The 14,460-nt window shown below is 36.5% G+C and overlaps 1 protein-coding gene across 2 annotated transcripts in view; it reads left to right on the top strand.

The window, feature by feature from the left end:
- Nucleotides 1-14,460, top strand: part of LOC145536040 (dedicator of cytokinesis protein 11) — a 201,815-nt gene that overhangs the window by 176,228 nt on the left and 11,127 nt on the right. For both annotated transcript variants that reach the window (XM_081564420.1, XM_081564421.1), the window contains exons 45-48: nucleotides 1,359-1,465; nucleotides 8,999-9,121; nucleotides 11,882-11,995; nucleotides 12,532-12,678. In XM_081564420.1, coding sequence (XP_081420546.1) covers nucleotides 1,359-1,465; nucleotides 8,999-9,121; nucleotides 11,882-11,995; nucleotides 12,532-12,678 — 491 coding nt within the window. The remainder of the gene's footprint in view (nucleotides 1-1,358; nucleotides 1,466-8,998; nucleotides 9,122-11,881; nucleotides 11,996-12,531; nucleotides 12,679-14,460) is intronic.

Raw genomic sequence — 14,460 nt, 5'->3', positions numbered from 1 at the left:
CTCCCCCGTCCATGGGATTTTCCAGGCAAGAGTACTGGAGTGGGTTGCCATTGCCTTCTCCAATGCATGAAAGTGAGAAGTGAAAGTGAAGTCGCTCAGTCGTGTCTGACTCTTAGCGACCCCATGGACTGCAGCCTACCAGGCTCCTCCATCCATGGGATTTTCCAGGCAAGAGTACTGGAGTGGGTTGCCATTGCCTTCTCCTTCTAACACCAGGAAGCTTACCAAATATTTAGTCATGAGAACATCATCATTTCTAAGCATCACTATAGATTGTAGAACAGTAGATGGCAAAAGCTGTTTGTCTCCTTTGCGACCAGTGATTTTCTACTGACTAACAGGTTCTGTTATAAGGAGACTGAATGTTCCTTTAAAGTGACAGCCCACTTATATAGGGGTAAATGCAACCACAGCAAGAGTGTTTGGACATGTTCCTAAGTGCAAAATCTTTAGAACAACCATGTAGCCTTCTATCCCCAGACTCTTGTTTGATGGTAACAATTTGGCCCACAATCCTACAGCAGCTGTTCTCAGCTTGGGCTCACTTCTTACCTCCCAGCAGTCCAACTGCAGTCACTTACTATACTAACTGCTAGCAATTACTTAATTTTATCCTGAGGAACCTAGTTTTAATTATTGGTAGCTTTTGTAAAACAAATTCATTAAACACTTGTTGTATGTTAGGTACTGCTCTAAACACTTTACATTTCATTGAATTCTTATAAGTAGTTGTCATCTGTTTCACAGATACAGTCCTAGAGAGAAAAACATGTCTAAAATCACACAGTTAATGATAAAAACTGGGTCTGTCTAACTCCAAAAGCTCTGGTTCTTCCAGTGCCCCATCCTGTTTCTCTAAGGATGCCTCATCCCTGGCATCTATTTTATTTCCTGCCTCTCTTTACAAGTCCTAGGCCACTTTTCCAGTTCTCCAGTAAAACAAGGAACTAGAGATGATTACAAAAGCTCATCAATATTTACCTGAAAAGTACATGTCCTCTTTGTTTAGGTGACAGATGATAAACATACACTGGATCAAGTGTTAATAATTTTTAGATCATATTAGGAAACTTTTACTATAGTAGGCATTGCAGATGAGGGATAGTCAGAGAATGAAACTTATTTGTAAGTACCTTGAGCTCATCATTTGGGGAAAAGACTGGTAGGATGTATATTAGATAGATAGAATTGGTAAAAAAAGGGTTTTTTTTTTTGTAACAGAAAATTGCCCTTACGACTTTGTTCTTACCAAAAATATGTGTTTATTTTTAAGGATAGGTAATCCATGTAAGTGTGTCTTTCATTTACAAAAACTCTTTTAAAAAGTAAATTTACTTCACTGCTTTTTATTTGCACAGAATTATTCCCTAATGGATGTTCAGCCTTCAAGAAAATTACTCCCAACATAGATGAAGAAGGAGCAATGAAAGAGGATGCTGGAATGATGGATGTCCATTATAGTGAAGTAAGACTCCAGGGCCTACATTGCCAGTTAGATAAATTTAACTTCTTTAAATATATTTACATTAAGAAATTACACCCATGCTGGATTCATGTCAATGTATGGCAAAACCAATACAATGTTGTAAAGTGAAAAAATAGATAAATTTAAAAAAAAAGAAATCATTACAGCTAACTTAATTTGAAAGGTAACTAAGGGTTGATGAACTATAAGGATTAAAACTACTCAGGGAATAGATGTCCCTTTTTGGAATGTGGAGCCCTATCTCTGCAACAGTTCTTACTGCCTGGTTTTAGAAATGTACCATGTATCATCATCCAATCACCTTCCCAGTAACCAGATCACAGTCACAATACTCTGGAGACATCTCCATGAAAAATAGAGTTAACAATGTAACAGCTAAGGAGAGGAGGCTGCTTCTCCTCTTTTAAAGATGTTTCAAAGATGGAAAATTTCTGCTCTGAGCTTCATATGGATAGTAAACAGCTGCAGTTGTCACTCACTCAATAAGGCTTTGGACTTGGTGATAGAAGAGCTATAAAATAATTAGATATGGCTGATCCCTGACCTCCAGAGTCTACCTAAAGAGACCACCCACCTACACAAAATGGAGAAAAGCAAGACAGTGCCATTTGAATAATACAGACAATATGCAGTCAAAGGTGAGAGATACCTTTGGGCTGAGGAGAGTTAGGATTAGAGAGAGGTTTAAAGAATGAGGATACTCTGAAGTCATTTCAGCAGCAGCGGAGGATAGCTGGGATAAAAGTTAAGAGGTGAGAAAGTGTAAGGCTTGTTTTCTGGGGAAGAGTGAATGGATCATTTGGCTAAGCCATTGGGTTCGCATAGGGAAGATAGTAGTGGAGGTCCGATTTTGAGAAACTTTGACTGTCTGGACTTTATTGATTAGAATGTTGAGTTGCTGTCGAAGATTTTTGAGCAGAATAATAACAATATGCAATGAAGGAGGAGGAAAGGTTAAATTGGTGGTAATGTGGAAATGTGTTGGAGGTTGATGGATGGTGGCTGGGGGCAGAGGTTGGAGTGCGGGCTGCCGTTAAGTCTCCAGTTGTGAAGCAGCCAGGCCTAAACCCAGCTTGTGACAGGTTCAGGGAACACTGAGGAAAAGAGGAAGACTTGCTGGCTATGTAGGAGAAGAGTCAAATGTAGCACTGAGATTCCAGGTTTGGATATTTATAGGAAAAGGATGGATGGATGATTTTACAGGGAAGGTGATAAATTCCACTTTTGATGAGTGTTGAATTTGAAGTATCAGTAGAATGTTATTGAAATGGAAACAGCATCAGGTCATTAGACATTAAGAACTAAATCTAAGGAGAGAGATCAGGGTTGCAGAGCCACATCTGGAAGTCATAGCTGTGTGAGAAGCAAAGCACACTGATAATGGGAGATAATATAGCAAGTGAAGACCAGAGAACCAAGAACTGAATCACAGTGACGTTCACATTTAAGGAATGTGAAGACCAAAAAAAGAAACAACAAAAGGAGGGAGACTGAAGTGCTTGCAGGCACATAGAAATGATTTTTTTTAAGGTTGTATGAAGAAACATAAAAAGCAGCAGTTTAAAGTGATAGAGACACACTTTGTACTCTATGAACTGTATGTTTTAAATATAAGCAATTTCAAGCTAGCTCTGGTTCATTTAGCTGAAATGATCTATGCCTCAAAGCTTTACCTCCTACCTCTTTTTTTTTTTTTTTTTGCTTACTACTTCTCTACGAGTCTCTCTCCTCATCAGTATAACTGAGGCACAGGTGTAGAGAACAGACTTGTGGACACAGTGGGGGGAGAGAGAGGGTGGGTACAAATTGAGAGAGTAGCATTAAAACTTATACATGACCATATGTAAAATAGATAGCTAGTGGGAAGTTGGTGTACAACACATGGAGCTCAACCCGGTGCTCTGTGATGACCCAGAGGGGTAGGATCTCGGGGTGGGAGGGAGGTCAAGAGAGAGGGGATATATATACACTTAACGACTGATTCTTGTTGTGTGGCAGAAATGAACACAACATTGTAAAGCGATTGTCCTCCAATTAAAAAGAAAAAAGATTCAGAACAGTAGAACCCCATCTAGCATCAAAAATGCTGGAGTGGGTTGCCATTTCCTTCTCCAGGGCCTCTTCCAGACCCAGGGATCAAACCTGGTCTCCTGCATTGCAGGCATATTCTAGCATCTGTACCACCAGGAAAGCCCAAAATGATTAGCACATAATATGAAATCAATAAATATTTCTGAAGTGAAAAATAATAAAATGAAGACAATAATACTATCCTGGTCACTTCACAATAAACATGAAGGTTCTTTATAAGTCATTAGGTGCTTCATAAATGTCAGGCCTTATCACTGACCAACTGGATAGTAAACTTTGCTTTTACTCCCAGAACTTAGAAGAGTCGATGTTTAAAACGTGTTTGCTGGATTAATGAATCATAACAGAGAATTGGATACTTGAATTTTAATCCCAGTTCATTGCTTGACTGTGAAGCCTGGGGTAAATTAATTCATTTTTTGGCTTTTAGTTAGACTTAGATGATTTTCATCTAAGATCTCTAGTTTGTGTGGGCTCCCAGCAGAAAGATTCCAGGGAGTTCATGGGAGATAAATGGATTAGCATAACTGCAGTTATGTCCTTTTCTCCAAACAGCAGCTTCAGCTTAGTCATTGAAGTGGCCTTAAGCCTGACCCTTTTTTGTACTCCAAGGGAAAGTAGTAATATTTCTTATTAGTCAAGAACTGTAATCAGTTTCCTATGTAAACACATTTGTTGGAACTCTTTTGTGTTCTACAGTAATAATTTATGTGTGCTTTTCATTTGAGGTATACAGATGGAATCATATTCTCCATAGTGCCATTTTATGTTTCAGATTACATAATGGGGCTTCTTCCTCGTGCCCTCGCCAATGGAAAATAACTGCCGCTGATTTACAAGTTTGATTGCAATGAAAGATACAAACTGTTGTTCATTTAGTGGCTTCTTTAAGTAGATGAATTAACCCATTAATAATTTAATTTGTTTTTAAGACTGCATTTCTGACTTTTGATTTGAAATAGTTTTAAAGATAAATTAACATACAGTAAAATGCACACATCTTAAGTGGACAGGTTGATGAATTTTGACAGTTGTCTACACCCATATAACACCACGGTAACACATTACCACGAGAAACAAAAAAATAGAACATGTCCATTACCCCAGAAAGTTCCATTGTGCCCATTTCCAGTCAGTCTGCCCAGCCCCAATATCTGATGTAGATTAGTTTTAACAGTATTTGGTGTCATAAAAATGAAATCATTCAGTATCTACCTTTTGTATCTGTCTCCTTTGGTTGGCATAAAATTTTTGAGATACATCCATGTTGTGGAGTAAATCATAAGTTTTTTTTCATGGCTAAATATTCTATTCTCTCGATATAACATTTTAAAACCCATTCCTGTGGATGGATTTTGGATTGCTTCCAGTTTGGGACTGTTATGAATAAGGCTGCTTTAAACATTCTTATCTGTGACCTTTTATGGACATACGCTTTTATTTTTCTTGAGTAAATACCCTGCTGGTTCATTGGGAAGTTTTATATTTAACTTTATATGAAATTGTCAGAGTTTTTAAAAGTGGTTGGACCATTTTATATCCCACCAACAATGGATGAGAGTTCCAGCTGCTTCACTTCCTCACCAACATTAGCTGTTGTTAATCTTTTCATATTTTTGCCATCCTATTAGGCATGAAGTAGTATCTCACTGTGTTTTTCATTTGTATTTCTCTAATGACTAATGCTGTTGAGCATTTTTCATGTGGTTCTTTGTCTTTCATTTCTCTTTTGTGGAATGTTTGTTCAATTCTTTTGCCCATTTTAGAAATTGCATTATTTTTGTTGTTGTTGTTGATTTATGGGAGTTATTTCTATATTCTGGGTATAAGTCCATCGTCAGATATATGTGCTGCAGATTATTTACCAGTGTTTGATTCGTTTATTTATTTTCTTCACTAAGTCTTTTATTGAGTAGAAAGTTTTGGTTTTGATAAAGTCCAATTTACTCTTTTTTAATGGTTTATTTGTGTGTGTGTGTGTGTGTGTGTGTGTGTGTTTGGTCTGAGAAATCCTTGCTTACCTCGAGATTGTGAAGATATTGTCTGATATGTTCTGCTATGAACTTTGTTCCTGAGTTTTATGTTTGGGTCTATAATCTAGAATTCATTTTTGAGCATATAATGAGATAGAGGTCAAGATTCATTTTTTGTAGACAGGTATTTTACATAGTCCACACCATTTGGGGAGAAATAAAACTTCTTTAACCCCTGCTGAATTGCTTTGGCACCTTAATTAAATTTCAGTTCTTTATATGTTTGTGATCTATTTCTAGACTCTGTTTTGTGCCACTGATCTATTTGACCATGTTGATACCAATATCACACTGTCTTGATTGCTGCAAATTTGTAAGTTATGGAATAATATAGTATTAGTCCTTCAACTTTGTTCTTTTTCAAAGTCACTTTGGTTATTCTGTATCCTTTGATTTCCATATAAAATTTCAGATCATCTTTTTTCTTTCCTCAAAATAGCCTGCTGGAAGCTTTGTCCAGATTTTGTTACATTTATATATCACTACATGGAAAATGGATAGTTTGAACAATACTAAGTCTTTCAATCAAGTCGTGTTTAGATTTTTAATTTCACCCAGCAATATTTTGTGCTTTTTCAGAGTAGAAGTCCTTTTCTGGATATTTTGTTAGATGATGGATGTTCTGATGTTATTGGAAATAGCATTATTTGGTTTTTTAATCTTATTTTTCAAGTTGTTGTTGCTAGTATACAGAAATACAGTGATTCTATATGTTGATCTTATGATCTGCAACCTTGCTAAATCCTCTTACTTGTTTTAGTAGTTTGCATATTCCTTAGGATTTTCTACATACACCATTATGTCATCTGCACAGAAAGACAGTTTTACACTTCCTGATCTCTTTCCCTTCTCTCTTTCTTTCTCTCTTACCTTATTGCACTGGCTAGCACCTTCAGCATAATGTTGAATAGAAATGATAAGAGCAGACAGTTTGACTTGTTTCCAAATTTAGGAGAAGAGTGTTCATCCTGCAGGTTTTTAGTAAATGCTCTTTATCAGGTTGAGAACAATCTCTTTGATTCCCTGTTTTGGGTGGATTCTTTTTTAACATTGTGAAGAGATGTTAAATTTTTTCAAATTTTTTTCTGCAACTATTGTTAGACATCACATTTTTTCTCTTTCATTCTGTTTACATGGCCCTTTCTGTTTACATTGGATTTTTTCCTAATTGTAAACCAACTTTACATTCCTGGGACAAACATTACTAGTTTTAAATAGATTTTTTAAAATTTCCCCAAAGCTCCTCCTTTCTACTGTTGATAGAAAATTTAACTATTAAATGTTAATATATAGATTATTCAAGTAGCCACATTTAATGAACATCTATTTACTACCACCCTGCTAGTGACTGAAAGAAACAATATAATAAATATATTTTCCCTACACTTAAAGAGTCACAGCCTATTTGTAAAGTCAGATACATACATAATGGGCAAGTATAGTGATAAATGTCCACCCAATGTACTATCATAGTAGGAAAAATAGGTCTCTTGTGTTGCTGCTCTGTGTTCATCAGGAGAAGGATCCTGGAAGAGGTGAAATCTAACTTTTCTTACAGGTTTAACTAAGTGAAAGGGATTAAAGGACAAGAGGGTACAGAATGGACAAAGGCACAAAGTTAAGACAATACGTTGGTGCTTCAGAGAAACTAATAGTAGTTCATCACTGCTGGAGGAGCATGAAGTAGAAGGCTGAGCTTGATGAATGATGATATTATAAAATATCAGCCAGATCGCTGCAAACCTTGTGTGCCAAATGAAGGAATTTGTCCTTAGTTCTGCAAATGATGGGGAGCCATCATGAGATTCTAAGGGAAGAGGGATATAGTCTGGTTTATATTTTAATCAAAACCCTCTGGCAGATTTGCGGAGGATAGATTTGAAAGTGGCAAGGCTGGAGGCAGGAAGATCTGTTAGAAAACAATAATGACGTCCTGAATCTTAGCAATGAGAGTATAAATGGAGACGAAGGGTCAGATTTGAGAACTATTTAGGAAGTGAAAGTGGCAGAACTTGGCAATGAACTGTTTAGAAGATGAGTCAAGATGGAGAGTGGATTAGTTTCCTAGAGTTGCCATAACAATGTACACAAACTGGGTGGTTTAAAACAATAGAACTTGATTGTCTCACAGTTCTAGAGTCCAGAGGTCAGAAATCAAGGTGTCAGCATGGTCATGTTCCCTCTGAGACTCTGGGTAGCAGCCTTCCTTGCCTCCTCCTAGCTCTGATGGTAGCTGTTGGTGTTGTCTTTCTTTGGCTCATAGCTACGTTACTCTAGTCTCTGCTTCTGTAGTCACATGGTGTTTTCCTTGTTCGTCTCTGTTCTTTTGGAGTAAGCCTCACCCAGTAAAACACTCCGGTTAAGTAAATCACTCCAGTTAAGTAAGTCACTCCAGTGTGATGTCACCTTCACTCATCATTATCTCCAGTGACCCTATTTCCAAATAAGGTTGCATTCTGAGGCACTGGGAGTTAGGGCTTCAGCTTATCTTTGTGAGAGATACAGTTCAACCTATAACAAAGAGTAAAGTCAAAATTGCTTTTAATTTTCTAGCTCAGAGTCTATAGGATATGACCCCCTGGCTAGGTGGGAAAAACAAGGGAAAGAGCTTGTTTAGAAAGAAGATGAATTCAGAATTGACTAGAGCACATACATTAAGAGCCGTTGTAGCAGTCGGTTTTATAGGCCTGAAATTCATCTCTTTCAGACAGAAACAAACTGTTAAGACATATAGATAGCATGAATAATCGGCATCATCTTCATTGCTGAGAACATGCTATGATGGTTGTTTTATAGTAGCTGTTGTGGCAAGGTCAGAGATCTCTATCTTGAGGTATTATACTATCATTCTCACTGGTTTTAGAAGCAACAGTTAGGAAGGTAGCGTTGTTGACCAAGATCGCATCGGTTTAATGAACACTGATGTTACTGATAACAGCAGCTTGAAAATTGTGAAATTACCTTAAGGCTCTATTAACTGTGTGTAAATATAATTTTAGTAGAAAGCAAAAATCATGGACATGTATAGGCTTAGTGGAATTTACCCTGTTAGATATTTAAATATCCTCAGTTTGGTAAAACGTATCCCCTTTTAAAGGTACTTCTCAACATGTTACCATTTGTAAGTTTGGTTAACATCATTATTACGTACTAAACAAAGTAAATAGTAGTTTACTATTGTCAATATTCATTTCATACTTTTAAGAATGTGGTTTCAATTTCAAGTGTTTCAAGCATGTCATTTAGAATATATAGTTACACAACTGTACTCCTGTGCATTTCCTTAAATTTAGTACATTCTGTTTTTTATTCATTTGAAATAGTTCAAACTACATTTGCCCAGAGCTCAAGTATCTCTAATTCTTGACTGCATGTTTTCTCAACGCAGGAAGTTTTGCTGGAATTGCTAGAACAATGTGTGGATGGCTTATGGAAAGCAGAGCGTTATGAAGTAATTTCTGAAATTTCCAAGTTGATCATTCCGATTTATGAGAAACGTCGAGAGTTTGAGGTAAGAAATTGAAACATTTGCATCATTCACCTATATATTTTATATTGGTCTTAAATTACGATCCTTAAAAAATTCTGAGAAGTCCTAAAATTCCAGTCCTACCTTATATTCATTTAAATTCTCCAAATGAAATTAAGGATGCAGTGTTTAAAATATAAATTAAAATTAACATTATGCCAGTTGTTCTCACAGCAGTTTTATCTAGCAATCTTCCCTTCTCCACTCATAGCAGAGAACAATCCATGTTGTCTTCACACACGCAAAAAAAGTTACTGGATTTCCATGTAGTCAGGGAAGAGAGATAGGTGTGAATCACTTCTTTTCAATTTGATGGTGAGGTTAAATTTGCTAACAGATGATAGTGGGGGGATAATAAGTTACTTGGAATTACCCTTTTATGAGGAGCTTTTCCAGTTTTGTCTGCCACATAAATCTTTGATCACGGGGAATTACTGAAAAATAGTAGTATAGCTGTTGCCACCAGCACTCGACAGGACTTTTTATATTGAAGACTCTGAGTCCATATCATAATTTTCTACCCCTGCTAATGCTGGAAAGTGGTGATTTAGGACTCAAGCCATTTTTAAAAGCAAAGCAGTTTATCCTCAAATATATATAGCAAGTAGTCTTTCATTGTTGAAGTGTCCCAGACTGAAAACATACATTTAATGTCATCTGTGTAGTGTTCTAATCTCTTCTCCAAATTGGCTCTTATCAAACTCACTTTTTCTTCCTGGGTTCTAGGTCTTCCTACTCTTTGCCCTGCTCTTGCTGTATATGGGGACATGCCTAAAAAATCATAGTGCAGCTCAAGTGATTATATTAAAAAGGAAGAGTTAAGTAATTAAATCTATGTTATATAGATGACAAAAGATAGCCTATGAGACAAGACAAGAATTGGCATTGCTCTTTCTGTCAAAGCATTGCATCCTAAGAACCTTTGTAAAAGTTCCAAAATACCTACTCTCTTACTCTTAAATTGAAGACAAGGTTATTAGAAACCCAGGGAACGTTTTGCTACTCAATTGACTAATAGGGAAAAAAGAAAAATATATCTTCCCTACACATTAAAGGAAACAATAGGTTCTATTGGGGAACTACCACTCCTATTTCCTGTAGAGAGGCAAGGGTCTGTAGATTCTGAAGCATCCTGCATGAGATGAAGTAATTTTTCAGTGTTCTTTATGGGATAGGCTGAAAAGTGTCAGCCACAGCAGCCATAAAGGAAGGAAAACTTCCCTCAAATTGAGTTCAACTTCAGAAAATAGTATGGAAAGAATTTGAAAGAAAGAACATCTGCTTCATGCTCCTCTTTTAGTATTGAAATGAAATTCACCAGCATAGAATGAACCATTTTCTAGTTTGCAGTTCAGTGGCATTTAGCACATTCTTAATATTATGCTCCAACCACCTCTCTCTAGTTTCAAAACATTTTTATCATCCCAGGAAAAACTCCATCTCCTTCAAGGAATCACTCTTCACCCCCTCCCTCATCCCACTGGTGACCACTAATCTGCTTTCCGTCTATGGATTTGCCTATTCTGGATGTGTCATAAAAAAGATGAATACAAGATGTGACCTTTTGTGTCTGGCTTCTTTTACTTAGCATAATATTTAGAGGTTCATTCGAGTTGTAACCTATATCAGAACTTCATTCCTTTTTCATGGCTGAATGATATTCCATGGTATAGCTATGCCAAAATTTGTTTGTATGTTTGAATTGTTTCCACATTTTGGCTGTTATAAACAGTGCTGTTGCAAACTGTTATGTATACGTATCTGTATGGACACGTTTTCATTTATCTTGGATTAATACCTAAGAGGGGAATTGCTGAGTCACAGAGTGATTCTGTTAACTTTTGAGAAACCACCAAATTGTTGTCCCTTTTACCTTCCTACCAGCACATCTGATCAACACTTGTGTTTTGAGGTTCTTATTATAGCCATCCTAGTGAATGTGAAGTGGTGTCACATTGTGGTTTTGATTTCTATTTCCTTAATGACTAATGATTTTGAACAGCTTTTCATGTCTTTGCTGGCCGTTTTTATACATTCTCTGAAGAGATGTCTATTCAAGCTCTTTGCTCACTTTTAAATTGGGTTGTTTGTCATTTTGTTGTTGAACTATGAGAGTTCTTTATATTTTTTGGATATGAAAACATCAGCTATGTGATTTGCAAACATTTTCTCCTGTTTTGTATGTTCTCTTTTCACATTCTAGGTAATGTTCTTTGCATAGTATGTTCCCTTTTTCTGAGTGTGTAGAAGAATATATTCTTTGGAAGTGTATGTGAACTTGTTATAAAAGCATTCCTCACTTAGGCTTATACTGTTATTTTTGTGTCTACATTTTACTTTCCTCTCCTAAAGTGTTCGCATGATTGTTTATTCCCATGTCTCCACCTTAGGGCTCTAGCAAAGCATTTTGCTTCTCTTTCAGTTACAATAATTCAGACATAAGGAAAAAAGTAGTCAATGACACAGTATTTTTAACGTATATACTACCATTGAGATATGAATGACATGAAGCATGATATTTAGAATTACAGTGTTATTTGACCATTTTAAGCTCTACCTTCTCACCTAAAGTTGCTAAGGCATTTTTTCTAACTGTGACCATGGGAGAAGGGAGTGCCAATGACCCCACGAAAACCATTTTGAAAAGGAAATAGTATTGCTTTTTTCCCCTTATGCATTTATCGTAGACATTTTGTAACTAACCAAAAGATGAAGCTGATTTGTTTATTCTCATATTTTCAGAAACTTACTCAAGTTTATAGAACTCTTCATGGAGCTTACACAAAAATTTTGGAGGTTATGCACACAAAGAAAAGACTTTTAGGCACTTACTTCAGAGTTGCCTTTTATGGCCAAGTAAGTATACTTTAGTTCATCAAGTTGTGTTCGTTTTTAAACATTCACCTTTGAATGATTAGATTACCATAGCAGCAGTCACTGATTCTAGGATTCTGTCTTATTAGATAAAGCACCTGTCACAACAGCAGGTGTGACACTTTTCTCAATGTAATGTTCAGTTTGGTTTCCATATCTAAATCCACTAGGTCAGAGGACAGCATATAAGATTTGAATGTTTCTTTCAGTTTCATTTTCAGTCAAGCTTCTTAAATGTTTATTTAATATCCAGTACTGAACGTTTTGAAATAAAAATCAGGTAAGTATGTTAGTGATGAAAAATCGAGTGTAAAAACGTTCAGGCCAATGATATGCGCATATGACTGTGAGTTTGAAAGTTCTCATTTATTTCAGCTACAACATATGCACGTGGCTTTTAGTACTATTATTTAAAATCTATTTCAAATACATTATTGCTGATTACTTAGTAGATGTTCTCTAAATGCTGTATTTGCTCATAATACTTATAAATTAATGTATGTTTAACTTTATAATAGTCTTTTTTTGAAGAAGAGGATGGAAAGGAGTACATCTATAAAGAGCCAAAGCTCACCGGCCTCTCAGAGATTTCCCTGAGACTTGTTAAACTTTATGGTGAAAAATTTGGTACAGAGAATGTCAAAATAATTCAGGATTCAGACAAGGTAACATGTCCTGCATTTTTAAATCATTATTTATTAGTTCCAAATGTGGCACATTGCTTCTGACTTTTTCCTTTTTTAGCTGGTGGAGGAGAGGCATGGGAAATAGAGTCTTTCAGATCCTGAAAGAAAGGACAGGAGCTTTGGATCAGAGAGAAGGATTCAGATCTCCATTCTCTGCCACTTGCTAGCTGTGTGACCATGGGGAATTTACTTAACCTCTCTGTGCCTCATTGTTCTCATTAGTAAAATGAACTTAATAATAGTGCCTTCCTCATAAAGTTGTTGTTGGGATTAAATTAGTTAATGTATGGAAAGTTATTAGGGTTCTTGGTACATAAGAAAGCCTTCAATATCAACATAGAAGCTAACATGCTCAATAATGTTAGTCATTATTGTTACCACTGTTGTGCCTCATGATTGTCAATTTCATAGTGTACGATTAAAATCATCTTAGGTGGGACATCCCTAGTGGTTGAGTGGGTAAAAGTCTGCCTGCCAATGCAGGAGACATGGGTTCAATCCCTGGTCCAGGAGGATTCCGCATGCTGTGGGGAAACTAAACCTGTGCGCCACAGCTACTGCACTGGCGCTCTAAATCCCGCACACCACAACTAGAGAGTACTCACTGCTCATTGCAACCAGAGAAAGTCCACAAGCCACAGCAAAGAAGATCAAGTGCAGCCAAAAATAAAAATAAATAAATACGTGAGATTTTTTTGTTTAAATCATCTTTGGACACACATTTCACTCTTAAGATAGCCTTAGTTCAGTAGTTATATTTGCAGTGATGTAGGTTTAGGAGTGATGCCTTGATGTAAAGATGATCCATCCCACTAGACCCTGCCAAGGCAAGGATAAGAAAGGATCCAGCAAGAGCGCTGTTTCTTAGAGATACATAGTTCCTTATAGACAGAACTGCAGAAGATCACAATGGGATTGGAATGCCTGATTCTCCTTAGTCACCATGGGCATGTTCAGGATGAGAGCTGAATTTTAAGTAGGAAAGACCTTTACCACAGTGCAAGATCTGCAGGCCCCAGAAATACTTACCGAGTGACTATGATGTTCATGGTGCTCTGCAAAACACTTAATAGCTTACAGGCAGCATTGCCAGAGTGAAAAGCCCTTGGCGATGATAAAGACACTTCATTTTCTACCATGAAAATGATCTATTCACTTTGTAAATTTACCTATATCTTATGGAGATGATTTTATCTTGAACATATGCCTTAGACATTTAAAAATAGGTATACTGGCAGGTCCAAAGTTCATTAATATTTGGCAAAACCTCTCTGCTGCTTATCAGTTTCAGTCTTCTGTGTTGTTTTATTGAATTAAGACCACAGAAAAATTTCTCTTTTGTAGCCAGCAAGTTTTAGGCTTCTGGCCACTACTGATACTATAAATGGAAAGTTAATAGGAAGCCAGGCTTGCAGGAAAACATGCAGTTTTCTACTTTATTCTGCCTCTGAAAACCTGGCCAACAGGCACTAATGACAAACCACCATCAGGCAGCTGGACTCCTGACACTCTTTGTAAACACAATATTATAGTCACTCTTTGTAGGCAACAGATAAAAGAAGCAGTTGCTACTTTTAACATCCTTCTTTTTTCTTAACGTATGGAGTTAAAATTTTTAAACACTCTTTTACTTGCCAAAGAACAAAATCTGCTTAAGGGCACAAACGGTTTAAAGAACAGTGGGCAATATCTTCCAGTATTTAAAATGTATGTTTCCTGGACCCAATAATTTCACGTTTAGTATTTTATCTTGTAGATGTA

This window comes from Giraffa tippelskirchi, chromosome X (assembly GCF_054371585.1).
Source record: "Giraffa tippelskirchi isolate mGirTip1 chromosome X, T2T-mGirTip1v1.2.pri, whole genome shotgun sequence".
Taxonomy (NCBI): Eukaryota; Metazoa; Chordata; class Mammalia; order Artiodactyla; family Giraffidae; genus Giraffa; species Giraffa tippelskirchi.
The sequence above is the reverse complement of the archived record's forward strand: the minus strand, read 5'-3'. Positions and strand labels throughout refer to the sequence as shown.